The sequence below is a fragment of the Styela clava genome, chromosome 13, assembly GCF_964204865.1.
Source record: "Styela clava chromosome 13, kaStyClav1.hap1.2, whole genome shotgun sequence".
In the NCBI taxonomy this organism is placed as follows: Eukaryota; Metazoa; Chordata; class Ascidiacea; order Stolidobranchia; family Styelidae; genus Styela; species Styela clava.
This window is the reverse complement of record NC_135262.1, coordinates 9,516,651-9,535,286: the sequence shown is the minus strand read 5'-3', so window position 1 is coordinate 9,535,286 and position 18,636 is coordinate 9,516,651. Positions and strand designations below refer to the sequence as shown.

General features: G+C 33.0%; 1 protein-coding gene across 1 annotated transcript; it reads right to left on the bottom strand.

Annotated features, from left to right (window-relative positions):
- Nucleotides 1-91: 91 nt before the first annotated feature.
- LOC120332675 (uncharacterized) lies at nt 92-11,565 on the bottom strand. Its single transcript, XM_039399973.2, has 17 exons — nt 11,097-11,565; nt 10,315-10,437; nt 10,128-10,223; nt 9,724-9,739; nt 9,228-9,378; nt 8,496-8,700; nt 7,908-8,089; nt 7,514-7,673; nt 7,119-7,386; nt 6,891-7,040; nt 6,340-6,503; nt 5,990-6,082; nt 5,718-5,908; nt 3,660-3,809; nt 3,159-3,313; nt 2,366-2,503; nt 92-1,983 (listed from the first exon to the last, which is right to left on the bottom strand). The coding sequence occupies exons 1-17, from the start codon at nt 11,173-11,175 to the stop codon at nt 1,731-1,733; spliced, it is 2,574 nt and encodes an 857-aa protein (XP_039255907.2). The 5' UTR covers nt 11,176-11,565; the 3' UTR covers nt 92-1,730.
- Nucleotides 11,566-18,636: the final 7,071 nt, after the last annotated feature.

Sequence of the window (18,636 nt, the reverse complement as noted above, 5' to 3'; positions counted from 1 at the left end):
GTTTTAAATAAGTTATGATAAATTGACGAGGTTTATTCTTAATTATCAACTTGATTGACTTGAACGCGAAATACCAAAGAAAACAAAATGATACATCATTCACTGATTTATTTTCAGGTCATATTTGAAATCATATGCATTCAATAAATCAAAACATATCTTGAAATACTTGTTTGAGAAGCAACTCAAAATAAAATTGATTAAGTAGTCGAAAATTCAGGTACAACACTATTATTTTCCTTCAAATTGGCGGCACAACAACATGACTAACATTACTAATTATTTCCACATTTTTGTATTATTTTCAGAGCTTCAATCCGAACAAGATTTTAGACCAGGGGATAGGTTAGGAGCTACTATTCTGAAAGGATTGGAATTTTGCTCGGTCGATGTCGCTTACCCAATTCATTCAAACCACGTTTTAACTGTGAATAGTTTTGTAAAAAGAGTTGAATCATCTCGTCAAATGGAATGTTCGATTTCAAGACAGCTCTAGGTGTTTATTTTAATATATTATGCTGAGCGAACTCTACGATTATATTTGTCAAGTTTAAAGTGTAAATTTCCAAATTATAAGACTAAATCACTATTCAAATTAATATATATGTATTTGAAATATGCATAATTTTTTGACATATTGACAGTAAAATACAAATCTAAAAATGAACTTGAAACAACGTAACATGTTATTGATTAGTATTAGATTACAATTACTCCAGTTTACATGGATTGAGATCAAGTAAAAACAAATTTACAATTTCCAAACGTTTTATGTCAATGTTGTATATTCTGTGATGCGTATTAGTGATTTAAAACCCTTGTTCGACCTTTGTACCCAATGAATAAAGAGCATGCGCATAAATCACATACAATTTTTTCAATAAAAGTTGAAAGTTATAATAAAAATAATAAAGAAACAAGAAACACAATGAAACATTTTGAACCATAACTAATTTTGCAGCAACCGTTGTGCGCTGATGATAATGCAACTTTTTCATAGTTTCCATATTGAATTTTAAAATATATAGAATTTGGCAAAAGTAATTTGCAATACTATCTAATTCACGCATTTTCAAATGTTGCTGAAAATTTTGCTCACTTTCAATAAGTATAAAAAGAGAATAAATAAAAAATGATCTGCTTGCAGACGTTTTCTAACAGAAGGGATAGATTTCTTTAGAGATTTGCATAATAAATTACACACATTTTTCGTGGATAATTTCGGCGGGCGAAAAGTACTTTTGCAAACACTTACGATGGTACTCAACGGCTAAAGGTTTGAGGTAAAAATTAGTCTCCCTTATTATATGGTAATGCAAGTAGGCATGTTCTGCAAAATGAAGACATCGGTCCCCATTACTAAGACTACTTGTCAGTTTAAGTGAAAGTTATAAAAGAATTTTGACGAATGAATATACGACAGAAATTTCACCATTTTCAAAGTCACAATCAATTTTTTTTCTTCATGCATCGTAAATTTATATTCGCTAATGAGCTACAGAGCATCAATTGGTTATATCTTCAATGAACAAAAAACAACATTTGACTGAATATACCTTATATTAAAAACAAGAGTTGTAATAGTGGATCAGTGGCTTAGTTAGTTTGAAATGTCATATTGCAAAATCATGGCGCTAAATCCATTCGCATAATCTTTTGTCCTCCTTTCCTCTTCTGTTCTATCCTCCGTGCGTAAAATACGAATTACGAATCAATTCACAAAATTTGAATCAGACTACCAATGATCCATTTAAGTCTCCGTTTTGGTGAGGAGGTGTAATATCAAGATGACGTGACACTCCAATACTCTGTGACGTAGAACTTCCCTCCTCTTCTAAAGCGTCTAATGTTGGCACCATAGCGACAATATTAACATAGTGTTCGGAGTCCTGTAATGAAGGCGGTTTCATATCATCCACGAGTTGTTTGAACGTTGGACGTTTTAATGGTTTCCATTCCCAGCATTTGAGCATAATGTTGTATCTGTAAAACACGAAATGTAAATAGAAGGGGTCACTGAGTGCGCAGTTATATTCACAACAATAATAATAAAATAAATGTGTTGGAAAAGACAACTATCTTCTATATTAGTTCATTGTTTATGGTAAATTACATGCTGAATGTGAGGAAGATTGGCATTGAAAGTTTGAAATTGGAAATTAGTTGGTTTAGGAGTCGACGACTATATTCAAACTAAAAGTTTACAGATGATAATTTCAATTACATTTTCAAGCTACAAAAAGTATAATAATATATATCCATTTTCTCATTTTAAAAAGTAAACATCAGTTTCTCTCTATTCAATATGTGAGACACTGGGATAAGTTAGAACATCATAGGGTACGATGATAAAAACATTTCTCACAGATATAAACTGCATGATTCAGGCTGTTTCATTCGATATCCACTTTTCAGTTTGTCGAATATTTCATCTCGTGGTATTTCCGGATACGGAGATGCTCCGAGCGTGATCGCTTCATATAACAATATTCCGAATGACCATCTGAACAAAAATTAAACTATAATTTGAGCACGACCGCAAATATATTACTCTTTTTCATTGCAGTAATACGGACTGGAATCAAGGCAAACTAAGGACATAAACCCGATTAGCTAGAATTTGTGCAAATGAAATTTTGTTGGAATTACGGCTTGAAATGTTAATCGTTACCCTTTAAAATACTGAAAAAAATTACTGTCAATAATTGATTATATTTTTGTTATTAAAAAGTACGTGAAATAAAATTAAATATATCTATTCTAGAATATAGACTCTTTGAATTTTAATGAAGTTTTGATCGATTTCGATTTCTTTAATCAGAGCTTTGAATTTTTTTGTTATAATTTATATTATTTTAAAACGAACACTTACTTTAACTTCGGTCTGGGCAAAGTTTTACAACTTGCTTAATTGTTTATAACTCTTGTCCACCCAAGTATAAATATAGGATAACAGAAACCAAGAAACAAATTTGAAGACAATAAAATAACATTACTGAAATTAGTCCGGAGTAAACAACGCCAATAACAGTAAAATCAAGTACCACAACAAAAATTTAGCAAACGAGCCAAACGCCAGCGTCCTATCCAATAAATAATCCTAAATGTAATTTTACTCAATGATCTCTTTTAATGAATGTTTAATTTCCAATACGTACACATCGCTTCTCCATGTAATCGGTACTTTTCCAGCCATCATTCGTTCTGGACTAACCCATTTTAGGGGTACGGTTTTTTCTGCCGCTCCTTTGATCATGCCATATCGATAAACATCGTTCGCTAATCCAAAATCAGAAATTTTGCATTTGAGACCCTGAAATCAAGAAAACAATTTACTAATTTTAGTTCAGTATACCACTGTCTAATCTCATACAGAGTCACGGAACTTTATCGCACAATATTCTGGGAAATGATCACGAACAAATTACACTACACTACACAGTATTTATGTCTTTTTTGCCATAATTATATCGCATTGAAAGCATTTTGACACTCTATATCAGCCCCAGGGCAAATATTCATAGATAGAGCTTCTAACACGACAAAAATGGATACTACTCGTTATGCAAAATCTTAGAATTAGAATAAATACAATCATGTTCACCTTGCAAATTTAAGTTAGTTTTATCAATTATTGCACAAATATTATAAGATCTCACTTCGTCGACTAAAATATTCCTTGCTGCTATGTCCCCGTGAATAAATTTATTTTCACTCAAATATTGCATTCCATTTGCAACCTGGGCAGCAATATGATAGATTCCCAACTCCGTCAAATTGTAGATAGGATCCTTGAGACGATTACTTTCCTGTAATATATAAATATGATTCTAATTCTCAGTCACCTGTAAATTTTATAATCTTCAATCCATTAAGTTAGATATTAGCACATTTAGATAGAAGATCAGACATATAAAAGGATCACTATGTGGGAACAGACAAAAAATAGGCGTTGGTTAAAGTAGACTGGCACGGAATGCTTTTTTACATGATAATTTTAGACAGCAGTAGGTATTGACCACTAAAAAAGCAACATTTGCCTAAATATTCAAGGTTTTATGAATGTCTGATGCAGGGCTGTGCAACCTCTAATACAATCGGGTGAAATACAAACAACTGGATGAAATCGCGGGCCGCAACTATAATTAACATAGGCTTTCTAGTAGTTGCAAGCACAAAAATCTCGATTATTGATCTTTGACACGCGTTGTCCGCTTCGCATAAGCTAGCTGTGTAACGTCATAAGCATAGATAAAAAAAAAATTGGACTCAGATATAGGTTTTGCAACGCAATGGGATTGGAATTACTCGCACGTATCAGATTAAACAAAATTAAAAACTCGTTTCGCGGGTCTCACACCATTCAAAATTGGCACTCCTCCTCGGGCGCACTATTTTTCCTTGTCCTTGGCTGCAGGTTGCACCCCCCTGGTCAAATGGATGGATATGCATAACGGATTCAAATTTATATTATTTATAATATATGTAATTGGAAAATCCGTGTAAAAATAGATTTCAAATATTATTCTGTGGTTTAAAACGAAAGCAACGGTCCAAAAGTAAAAGACTGCAAAAACTTGTCAGCGTGACTATGCGAAATAAAAATTAAAAATTGATAGAATTTCACGCGGTGCGATTTTCGACTTTCTCAACCACTAACAACATATATTTATCACCTTTTGACGCCACCATTGACGCCATGAAGGTCAGATTTTAAAAGATTAGAAGGAGACGCTTTCGATATGTTTTTTATTGTAATTAGTTTGAATGTTTTGATAAATTTTACGTCCATTACATTGTAAACAGAAAATAGAAGCAAATAACCATATACATATGTATAAATTGCCAATTAGAATTTCTGTTAAATTTTTTTTTGCAGGATTTAGTTTATTAATCTAACATTTTTCATACGCATAATATAGACCACAGAAGAAGAATATGCAAAACAATTGGAACTAAATAAACCATATTTAAAAAACTGAACACTTAATATTTAGCAATTTTTAGAAAATGGATTTGCTATTTCATTAATTAATTTTAATTATTTGCAGAACTAATTTCATAGATCAATAATTAATAGTTCTCAACAATTTCAAATAATTTTCGCAGGGTCGTAAATTTTGAATACTGAGACAATACAATTTTTTACAAAATGGCAAATTTCAAAATTATTATTTGGTATAAAATATATTTTAATGTTTTTTCATAAGAAACAAATTTGGAATTGTAAATTGGCAAAATTGGCTTGGGCATAATGGGACTGAACATAACTATAAGAGTTTTTTTTTATCTATTTGTATAATTTTACTTTATTATATTTTATAAAGTTTTTCTTATTAAACAATAACAATTGACCAAAAATACTTTAACATAAATAAATCGATGTTGTTTTCATAGCAAGCCTCAATTATCGGAAAATTATTGCCTAAGGCAGTATTGTTTTTATAGCGATAGTCTTAATTTATCATGCACAAATCTGAGCTTTTATTGTGACTTGATTAGTCCGATGAATCCGATGAATTAGTCATCAGTTTATTTGGTTTATTCATTATTTATTATATATTCAATCACAACAGCTAAAATTACATGATAAAATTGAGGTTTAGTAACAGTGTGCAAGAATATGGCATGAAAAATCTGTTACATAGTTTGATAAGCTTGATAATTTATAGATAACTAATTTTGACGTAGTTTAAATTCAAAAATAGTTCACAAACCTCTCTTGCATCCCACAAGAAATGCAATAAATCTCCATATTTCATAAATTGCGAGACCAAATATATTGGTTTTTGTGGATCACCAGCTGTACAACATCCAATCATTCCGATTAAGTTTTCATGTAAACCGATTGACGTTATCAAAGATATTTCAGCCAGAAAAGATTGTCTGATTGATTCCGACGGATTTTCTAAAACATAGAGAGTAACGGGTTATTAGAGTACAACGGCGTTAACAATACATACTCAATAATATGTTGTAGGTCATTTACCTGGAGTCATTTTCACTGCGACTGACTTTTCCTCTCCTTCTGCTGTGTACAATCCTCTGTAAACAACCCCAAAATTTCCACGACCGATGACGCCTGTGAGTTATGAAATTTTTCAAAATTATGATCAACCCGCCATTTTAAAACATATATACAAACGATATTTTGGTTGAATTATTGGTTAAAATAACAAGTCTGCTTGCATTGGGTAAGAAGTTACTTAATAACAGCAGCCTGCTGAGATTTATAGAAGGTTTATTATATCAGGGTGGGGAGCTAAAATGCAAAGTTTCTCTAATAAATACGACGCCTATATAAGTTAATCAATGTTACTAAAATTATATATATCTTGCCTTTCAGTTCGATTGAATTTCGATCGAGCTCCCATTTTTTGCCGAAAACTCCGTTGTCTTGTGTCTCCATGGTATTTTTATTCATAAATATACTTTTGGATATTGATGAAGTGTAATTCACATCGGGAGTCGAGAAGAAATGGGACATCTTTTTCTCGATTTGTCTAAAAATATTATTAGTTTTAGTTTGAGTTGAAGACATACATACGCTTTCCCTGATGGGAAATATATGAGAACATGGATACAGGTTTTTTCAATCCACGATAACGGAGTCGGATAAACAAAGAATGAAGCCATCGCCAGTCAATTTATATATGAAGCACTGTGTGAGACGCTTTTATCACTTCAAAAGCTTGACCGGTCGATTAAAATTATGTTAAATGATAAAACCAACGGTCAACATTCCGCTTAAAATGCCAAATATTCAATTAGATATTCATTTATTGAATTGTTGTTACCAAATTCAAAATAATTGACAGCGGATTTTTAACAGTTGTTATTTGCAACCATTTTATTAAAAAGAATTCATTTGATTCAAAACAGCTACCCACCTCTTTTTATAAAGTCTCATTTTCCATAAAACTGCCAGCACAGCCACAACGACCAAGGCTACAGCAGGAAGTCCAACACCTAAAGCAATTATTAACGATAGTTTTGTGCATCCTGATCCGGATCTGTACCCGTCTCCCACGAAATCAGCCCTGTACATGGTTCATAACATTCATTAATCAAATTTTGTCTAAACGTTCTTATAAGATTATATGGCGTACTCAACTTACGGGCATGAACAATTTGCTCCCATGCTCGGAGCTTGTAAGTCTTTACAAAAAGCGTAAGGATGACAGGTATGGTTGCTGACATTTCTTGCAGCGCATGCGTCATAATCGACGCAACCTTCTCCTCCTGCGTACGCGATTCCATTTCCTTCATAACCCACACCGCATGTACATGAAGCAGAACTCTCATTACTGCTCGGAAAATCGTGACAGATTGCTGCTGAATGACAATACGGTTCTGTAATATTGTCTCCTTTGCAAGCATCAATATCTGAAGAAAACGAAATGAAATATATAGATATCATAGACGTACTCGACAAGATGTAATTCCCGAATAACTCACAGTAGGTTTTTTATGAAACAAAGAATTTACTAAATAAGTAGAAAGAACATAATACCTGAAAATTTGAACAATTTAACGCCGGGAAATCCATAATTTGTGCATCCGTCACAGTTGTCGGTATATGGAGTGATTCTGACTTCAACTTCTTCGCCGAATTTTATATTAGTTATTTTCAATACTGTGTAATTTCCATCTGCTGATTTTTCACTTGCAAACTAAAATAAGTTAATAATGAATATTGGATATATTGGTCCTATTCATTATATTTTAACATATTGTAAGTATACATTGCATGAACTCCATATGGTTGTAAATTGTTCGTTGGTATTTCATAAAAAATAGACAGCAAAGACAATTGCAATAATGACTTTATCCTAATAAGGAGTCGAAAATATCAAAAAACCGAGATGCAAAAGCTTTTTAAAAAAGTGAAAATGTATCTTGTTTACCACTGTTCCCCTGTTGGGTTCTCCTTTGCTTGCGAATACAGCATAACTTAGCACAGTAACGTTAGGAAGCAAGTCATGAGGGTCGCTCCACCGGAGTTCAACCACTCCTCTGTTGATACTCATATCTCTATACTCTTTGAAAATTTCCAAGTTTGCCGGTGGCCCACTGAAGTAAGTGTTTTCTAAAATTAAGTGATAATGTGTTAGGATTTATATTAATCAAAAATAAACCTGAAACATGATTCCCGTTTAAGTATGCTGTAGCAAAATATATATAACCACTCAATAAATCAGATTGTAGAAAACTACCAGCTTTGCACGACGGTAGTACAAGAAGTACACTAATTCAATACTGCTATCTGCAGTTGGCATTATAAGAAGGTTTTCAAGCATTTTGGTGAACCCCAATGTACTATTCCAGAGACTCAAGGAACCCCTGTACAATAGTTTAATTGTTTTTAATATCCGACAAACTATAAATATATACAAAAGCAAACCTAATACTGACAAAACAAAATGTATATTAACACTGGGGTATAATTTTTTATACTATGATATGCCACAAAAACCTTAAAATATATTACTAACTTGCTATGTCTTGTTCATCACTACAGAATTGATGTGCCAGTGTTTCATCAACTTTGTGGTTTGTAATTAGCTCATGTCGACAAAACGACACTATCTCTGTAAGTTTGAACTCCACTTCATGTCCTATACTCCATTCTTTATAAACCATCATTTTGAATCTGTAGACTCTTCCGAACTCAATAGGCATTTCTAATTTTCTCTGATTCTATAAAAAGATAAGAAAAGTTGACTGACATTATGAGGTGATTATAAGCAACAATTATATTCGCATGTAGTATTCCCAACACATTGCTTGAAACATGAACCTAAGCAAGCAATTACTCATACTTAAGGAACTATCTCTATTTATTAAATCTTCTTCGTTTGAAATTGCCTGCTCAATAGTAAAATACTCTGAGCAGATAATGGAATGGATACATAGACGATCAAAAATTATTAAAATTCAATATCTTCAAATCTAGATAGCGATAAACATTGCTATCTCAAACACAGGCTGTAAATCTGATTAAAAGTTTATATCTATATATATATATATATATATACAGCTTTAAAATTTGTCATATATCACGATTTCTAAATTCATCGTTCGGCCAAGATATATGAAAACTGCAACAAGTGCTGATGTAGAAAACTGCTATTCCATGCTATGTAGACCATACATTGAGGCAAATTTCAAACATTAACTTCACAGTAAGTTTCTTTGCAAAATTCAAAATAAAATACCAACCATACCTTTGGCAAAGAAGTGAAGTTATTTGCAAGCTGCGCACAAACTTGAGAATAGAGGCAAGGCTCACTCAATATACCCTTGCATGGAACTTGACATTCTACCGATGTACCGTTACTATCAACGGTCCATAGTGTTTTGTTGTTGCACGATGATCTAAATGGGTGATCACCATTGTTTAAATAGTTATTTACCGATATAATGATGGATAAGGGCGTGTTAAAACACCTAGGTATTGTGTTGGTAATACCTAATTATCGCCATTCTTATTTCAACCATATAAGCATGCGTGGAGCAAAAACAAAAAACGGTTTCGTGGTGCACATCAAAATACACACTGCATCAGCGAATTTATACACAGTATCATGTCAATATACTGTATGTTATGACAAGAAAACAAATCAACAAAAATTTGAAAAAATTGTTGTACTCAAAGCAACGCTAGGATAATCACATTAGCTTAAAAACAAATAATGCATATGACTGTATCTTTGTACTCACGGTGTTGTGTTGATAACTGAAAAAAAAAAAATTAATATTAAAATTTTAGGATGTTTAATAATTGAAACTATGACATTATATCACACATTGAATATAAAATTTACTTTATATGATCCCATTCAATTTGATTAAGGATTTAAAACGTTTCACACATCACAAGGTGCGCTTGATCAACGAGCAACCAGAAGAAATGATTGCAAAAGCCATTGTTGCATCAGTTTACCGTGAACGCAATTTTCCTGGTTTTTGTAGTTTCTAGTTCCAGTTTTCTTGGAAACTACTTCAAATCAGAAATTGGAATGCCGCCAACAGTTACCCGTTTGTATGCATTGTTAATATGCGTGCTTTTGTGGGGTTATTAAACTGATTTACTTTATCATAGGTTAATAAAAATTTCTACATACCAGGAGGTGGAGGCGGTGGAATAAATCTTCGTTTTCTCAATTGAGGTTGAGATTCGCTGTCGGTGAGCCTTACCAGTATCCCATCGTAATCTACCCCTGAATATAGAATTATCTATATAAGATCCTTCGATTATTTGGAATGATTAAATATAGGGTAAAACAAACCGAGTTGAAATATGTTACTTACCTTCACTTATATTCCATGACATAACCAATGTCAACTTATATTCTGAAAGTTCTGATTTGTTTTCCAAATGAAATTTGTAATCAGCTTCCAGGTTTGAAATCTCGATTTCAGAAAGAGAAGGATCTGTAAATGGCAAACAACTGTTTAAAAGTAAGGCCAAAAGAATCTTTCGCAAAAAAAAGAACTATCTTCGATGAAATCGTATGGTCCAAACAATGTCAAATACATTTACTACATTGCTGACTTGTGGCGTGCTTTGACCGAATTATAACCCTACAGTGGTAACTTGACGTAATCGTTGATATGCGTCAATACTCATATTTGAATAAGTTTGTCGCGTGCTTATGTCGCATTTGTGGACATCCGATTACCGGTATAGTTACACATCGCTAGAAACTTCGTATACATCATGTAACTTCGTTTATTTTGAAATTCATCAAGTTTTGTGTTAAATTTCGTAAACGTAACCAATAATTGAATAATGTCACTATTTATTATACCTCATTTGTTTCTGGTTCACAGATTTCGTTTTTACGCCCTTCAGCATTATTATATATTAAATGAAAGGGTACTGTGACTTACAATTGCTATCAAAGCGAGACACATAGAAACCAAATAAGAAACAGACTGATCCTAGCACCACCCTAAATTTGAGTGTTGAGTATAATTTTTCATTTTTATCTCGCTCACACTCTGACTATGTACTGTATTGTGCACAATCCAAATATAAAAGCACTTTATATTTATATATATATATACCAATAGGATATTTCAAAACTTACTTCTTTGAGAACCAACGCATGCTTCAGTGGACATCACAATTGCAAGCACAACGGTAATAATTCCAAGGTAAGTCTTCATCTCTCAAAAGCTAACTTATTCCGCGTAGAGTTGAATATGACAAAGCTCATCAAAAACGTAAAGTAAGCTATTGAAGAGTTCTGGATATACTAAAAAAGTGCTTGTTAATAATCTCGTTTACCGCTGTGTACAAGTAAAATTCATTTTTACAACAATACTACAGGCAGAATGTAAAAATGATCAAGTCAGCTTTACACACTTTCGTTCTCATACTTCACATTTTAATTTGTGGAACTATATTATGTGAGGTATGGTCCGGTGTAAATCGCACATGACGTATTATCCTCAGTATATATCACCGTGCATGGCTTAACATTATTCTCATACATATACTTAGAAATTATTAGGCGAAATTCGACAACATATGAATCACTTTACATACCCAAACGCATGTCTTGCCTACAGCTACAGATATTTCAATTTGACACAGGCAACCAGCTACCTCGTCATGGTATATCACTGCGATACGATAAGTTGTGACGAAAATAGAGATGAAATATCTGACGTTAGCCTAATTCGAATATAGCCTGCCGCAGGCGATCGCTAGGTCCTATCCAGCGATTTTAACAAAATAAAATAAATTTTGAGGTACAAAAGACGATAAACTTTTAAGAAATTGGTAACTGACGATTTTCCAATAAAACAGGCTTTGTTATAGATCACCTTCTATTATTGTATGTTTGTTTTTTTATTCAGATATGGGGTGTCTTTGTCACGCGTTGATGTTATTTGTATAAAATATTGTTTTTCCATTCCGTTTCTACTTTGCCTTTAATTGTTTTCTAATCTTCGTTCCCTCTCTATTTTCATCTTCAGTTATTCAGTGTCGAACGGCGAATAATTTACAAGCATCGTCCTTCTCACATATAAACATTTTCGCGCCATTTTGAAAAAAATGATTTGCGTTTAAATTCAATGGAATCGTGTCATACAAGTTAGGTGAGCAATTAAAACAAATAAAAATAACAATAAAGTGCAGCCTGACCCATTGAAACAAATTTTGGGTTCAAATTTCAATATCCATGACGAATCCAAAGCGGACATATTACTCAAGAGTTTGCTTATTGAAATCTCGTAACATTCTTGCTGCAGGGATGTTCAAAATTTTGAGATTTCCTTAAGCGAATATAATATATAACCCGCGTCTAAATAGACGTAAAATTAATCGTAACCATACTTGGCCAACGGTACATACATGACACATTCAATAGTTCTATTCAGTTCGCGGTGACCAATGTATCTCTTTGTTTCGGGATCTGCAATAACAGCCTCGTTTGAAATGACTAATTCTAAATCAAAAGCGATGGGTTGATGTATAACCTGAATTGTCTTTTTGGAAAAAAGTCGAAAACAGTCGAATGTTTGCTTTCAGACTTTTTGTACTACCTGTTCATTCAGTACTATATTTAGCCTTGTCCACAAATTCGAATTCTAAATAATTGATCCCATCCATAATCACGTCAAAATATTTGCCAACTTGTCAAACACATCCACATGAAGCTTATTTTTTAGGTAGTGAATAATAACCAAATTTAGCCAGAGAAAATATTTTTTCAGTATTAAAATATACCTAATCGCTAAACATACTTTTAAATCCCCGCTATCTGTCGGGTCCCGTCGTGAACTCATAATAACTCGCTCAGTAAATCACGCCTCAAGTATTATATGACGAATTTGTTTACGAAATACTTTCCAGCCTACTTCTACTTTTTTTCTTATATATTCTATTTATTTATTAGCGAGCGAGTGCTCAACAAGGCCCGTGAATGACGTATTTCTTCAACATACAATAGCGCACAAAAAGAAAACCCTAAATATCGTGTTACGCTGTCTTGTCGTCGATTGAATCTGAAATCCCCGATTGGGCCCGATTTTAAAGACCGGAAACGCAGCGAAGTATTACTACTTATATTTCGCTCGCTTGCTGTTTATTGCAGCAACTTTGTACACAGCAACAACGTTGACAATATTCGTGTAATATTACTTCGATTTCTTAGTATACCGCGCACATCTGGCAATCTAAATAGACCATACCCGCAATTACTATTCTTTTGTTAATATATTTGAGCAACAGATAAACGCAGTTCAACAAAAGTGTACATATATGATCGATTCACTCTAGAAAATTCATCAGCAATGAGTGCGTGTCGCTATGTGATATCAAAATGACTAAATCAAGAATGGAACGTAATTTTAGAGTTCTAATTTCCATATTTTTGTAGAATTGTGATAGAAGCACGAAGAATGGTTTTAAATGTAATCGATATCTAACAATTGTAGTTTTTACTTCCAATTGAAGTTCTGAAACGTGCCTCTCAAACAAAAGATAAATTTGTTTTGTTCGTCTTGTTTTTCAAAAGTACCTAAACGCAAGACAATCTACAACCCACACGGGTAATTGATGCGTGAACCATGAACGCACTGTGGCATATTTTCTTGGCCAAATTACGTGGTATTTAGTCTAACGCCGTATTCAAAAACTGTAACGGAATTTTCCGCTGAACGAAGATTTTACTTAATTGCGGGCATGTTGCAGATAAACAGCTTGCAAACAAGTCAAATTAGATAAACGTACCGACCAAAATAAATTTTAGGCGGCCAAAATTTGCTCATTTTTTTTACTGAATCATATATCGACAATCACTGATATCTGAATAGCACAGTCACTGTAAAAGCACAAATGTATATACTATATTTCATTTATTTGGTCTTAATCTAAATCCTATTTCGCCTTGTCAATAAAGCCATAGCATGATAATAAATGACCGCGGCCTATAATATCGTGAATCGCCTTTGGGCGAATGAAGTGAAATTTGTCACGAATTATATGAAAACAAAAGGTTTCAGTTGATTTTCCGGATTTACTTTCACGAATCGTAAATAAACTTTCATTTTTATAATTAAAAAAAATCATCGTCGATCATGTGTCGCAGATACCCTGCATCTAATGGTACTCTCCATAATTGACGACTTTCTGTTTTTGTCAATCCTACAGTCGAATCAGCGATCAACAGGAGCAAGTACCGTATATACCGGTGATTTTTACCACGTTTGTTCCAGTGTAAAACGTTTGTTTTTCGGTATGTCGTTCACGGCCATAAGCGAACTGAAGCGAATTATACAACGCATCGCTTACTGATTAAAAGACTTAAATAATTGGCCGGCCGTCGGTTATCTCGTCTGTATTACGTCCGAGGATCATATTTTTGAAGTATTACACTCGCACTTTTATAATATTTTATTAATTTTCTGTTAATCTCAGAATACGAAAAACCGGCATCGTTGTTAGGAGACTAGATGGTTAACTAGTTCAGAACGAGATACTTGACGCTTTTGTTATTCGAAGAAAATATTTTCGACGCCAGCGGTCCAGGAAAACACCTAGAGCCCACAAAAGAATGTTCGGGTTTTCCAATAATGTTTTTTGAAAATCAGACAATGAGTGATAAATTGCAGACAAAATTTTGTAATTTTCAAATTTTACATCACAGTATTACGAAAGTATTAGATATTTCTTTGAGAATAGCGATATCAAATGTACAATGCCTTTCGAAACCTTTTGAAACTGAAGCAAAGACACATCAGTATTGATCTCAGGATAACAATAGTCGCATATATTGGGTATACGATGCTGTCACTCTTTGTCTGTCCAACCGAACAAAACTGACTCATGATGTCCTGGCAACAAAATATTATCCATGAATTTACAAAATACTGTAATTTACTTTACAACGTCAAAAATATAAATCTATACACACGTGATTTTGAGTTCATCCAACCGGAACAAAAATATTGTTTTGCGCTTGCTAATACCTGGTTACGATGGAAGTCGAGGAAATCCGCCAACGAAAAAACCCACAGCAACAATATTGATAAATCTACTATTTGGCTCGGAATTTCGATAATATGTTAATTCAGATGTATCCAGGCAGTTTACCTGTCTCTGTTATGATCTAAATTCTATTCGATATAACGAATGATAATGCAATAATTCAATTTTTCCAGTTTTACCGTATACCATATCGATACAAAGACTTGAAGATAAAAACGACACAAAACGAAAAAAATGTTCAGAATGAATAGGAGCATTTTCCCTTTTAGCATGTTTGCCATATTCCTAATGTATGATCAAATCATGAGTTTCAATGAATATGGCTTAGACAAATTTTATTAAAGAAACCAATAATCAAATTTTAATAAATAACCAACCAATAAACATTTGAGCATTGCACATAAATTTCAAGCAATAAATTCGCGCAAAGTAGATTTAATTTCAGCCGCCATTCGAAATTATATTTTAACATGAACACCATAGGCCAAAGAACGAAAATAACCCCCGAGGCCGGTCCATCGAAGGCCAATACTTCGGCCAAGTAAAACATATCCTAACCAGAACCACAATTTGAAAACGTTGCCTAGATTGAGTCCATAAATAGTTTCTTATCAGAAAACCGGATGAATTTACCTAAAATTCTGGAAAACCGTTTTGTTTTTCGTTTAATTTGTAATATATGCAAAATTATTATTGAACTCGTTGAAATAGTAAGATTTCGTCATATTTAAATAATATTTAACTATTAATGAAATTAATACCTTAAAATATAACACTTGTGAACGACAAGCGTCCACGTTAGAACTTGAATTTGAATCATAGTATATTTACGTTCGTTACAACTGAAAATATTTTGTGTCCAAATAAATCCTAACTTGCTCACATTATTACAATACACTTCATGTTTAAATTGTGTCATTGATACATTATCATTTGCAAAACATAAATATTTAACAAAGATTGGTGGATTGGATAGGTTTAGAATAATATTAATAGTATTGGTTGTTCTCGTTGTCCAATTTTATTCATTCATTTTTTTTCAAAGGTAATTTGGAATCATATTCTGAGGTTTGAGTCCTCGCTCGTTCATTGTTCATGGTATTGGGAGACGTTGGATTGATAAAACTAAATCGACTAGATCCGATCTTTTTGACTTCATAATTCTATGTACATCGACATAATTACTTGTGCCGCGCCTTGTTCGAAGCCAACGTTATTACATTCCCACAATAATATTAATATTATTATATATTTTTGCACAACCCTATCATAATAAAATTAATATTCCGGTATTTAGCAGTTCTAATATACGAGCGTAATTATCGCTGGCCAGCAAATTCTTGCGGAAAACCGCGTTAAAAATCTTCAAACTATAGGACTGTATTTAAGCTGAATTATTTAATTAAAGTATCAGTTATTTTTGTGACAGTATATCTCAGGCGGGAGCGACACGGTGTGAGACTTCAACGTAACGGCAAAACGAAATTCTATTTTTGTACAAATTTCAGACACGAAATCGTCCCGCGAATATTTGGTTTTGTTTGGTATATTGTATCTAAGTACTGATTTTTGTCACGTGTGAACAATTGTGGGCGAAAATTTGATAATAAGTCTAGATTTAATCAAAGATTTGTAAACTTAACAACTGTATGTAGATCACGTTATTGCAAATCGTGAGAGGGACGAGTTTAACACCGTACTACCCGACTATATGAATGTATAACTAAATTGCAAATACATACCACGCTTCGCGCATAAACAGTTACTCTTGCACAAGAGACAGGATTTTAGCATTTATAAATGAAACGATCGAAAGATTTAAAATGATATGTGAGTGACAGATAATCTACCTCATTGAGTCATCTTACCTTTGAACATTTGGTTTATTAAAACTTTTGACTTTTTATTGTTTGCAATATCATTCGTACATAGCAAGCTAGATGTGTTCATTAACGTAAAACACCAAGCCACGATGCGTCAAATCCCATAGACGTTTAGGACATCTTAACTCTACCATCAGATAAATTTGGGACTCGTTTTTATCATTTTAAAGCGCCCGTCCATGTTGACATTACGAAAATTTACAAGTTAAATTCATTATATTACAAGCAGGCGTACGTTTTTACATGATGAGTCAAATCTTTTACCCATTTATGTCGCTACAATTTTAAAAAAAGACTAAATAAATCGATATAAACTTCAGCGAAAGTCAAGTATATAATTATTTTCCACAGTTGTGTTCCATAGAAAACAATCTCAACCCTGTGCTTAAGGTTTGCATGAAAAAAATCCTCTGGGTCCTTTAGAACTTTTTGTTTGAAGTCAAGAAAATGTTTGTTTGTAATTATGGGTATCAATGACTACTAACCATCTGTATGTATTAGAACAAAATACTATGTAACTAGTAGAGCGACATTAAATGCTATCAAACATCAATTTAATCTCTAACATTACTATTTTGAGAAAGAATATTTTTTATTTTACCGCATAAGAGCTAATTTTTCAATTTTCACATAGCAATTATTGTCTAGATAATATTGTCTTGAAGATATTTTCTCCACAGGAAACTATGCGTTCTAAATATCCGACTCGGTCCGATTCGTAAAACTGATTTTATGCAAATTTTAGTTTGCAGTGTGAAGAGAAAATCTGATTTTCTGCGATCGGAAATTAAGTCGCGTCAGTGTCTTACTTAAATATTGTCCCTTATACGTGTTTTACTACTGGGCCATTACCATTTACAAACGATAATATCTCGATATTGCTCGACGATTATTTAATCAAAAGTGCCGAATAATCCCCAAAATCTTGTGTAACTCATTTAATAGTCAGCATTATTACTTATCGATCTTAAGATCGGTAAGTATGTTGATAGGTATTTGTCTGTCTGTTAGATGCACGCGATATCTCACGAAAGCGAGGTTGAATCTGCTCCAAACTTTGCATGTGCATTCATCATAGCTCGCACCAGAAGCCTATTGCTTCTGGATGAATTATGTCGTATAATTAGCAAGTTTAATAATTAATTAGTGATAGGACACAGGATGTCACTATGGAGTAATGACGCTGTTTTGGAGAATCCCCTGACTTTCGATCGATAAGTCTTCGGTCTCTGAACGATATTCTCGTATTAATTGTTGTTTGTTAAAACCAAAAAGGTGAATTTATTTGAAAATTTTCTCATTGAAGTGTCTTTCTCTTATTTGTGAAAGTGATAGCCATTCATAGCCATGCTTTTTTGTGCAAAAGCAAAGATAAATTGCTTAGTTACTATAAGGCTAAATATAATAATCTGTTTTGCGTGGTCAAAACTAGAAGTTTTGTCGATATCGAAATCAGTTGGTAGCTAGATGGTTGCTAAAAGCGAGGCCAATGAAAAACGTTTTACTTAAAGCAAGCCAAAAATCCATAATAGGACAATGGAAGTTATTCCACGACTTTATGCTAATAGAAATGTGTCTTTTGAGATAATATGAATCAACTACCTAAGTTTTTAATAGTCAACAAGAAAAATATTCCACTCAAAAAAAATATGAAGATGAAGTAAAACAAAATAATGCATTTCTGCTATTTATATTCAGTTCCTGCTTAGGGAGCTTCTAGCTTTAACTATCAAACTAAAACGGCGG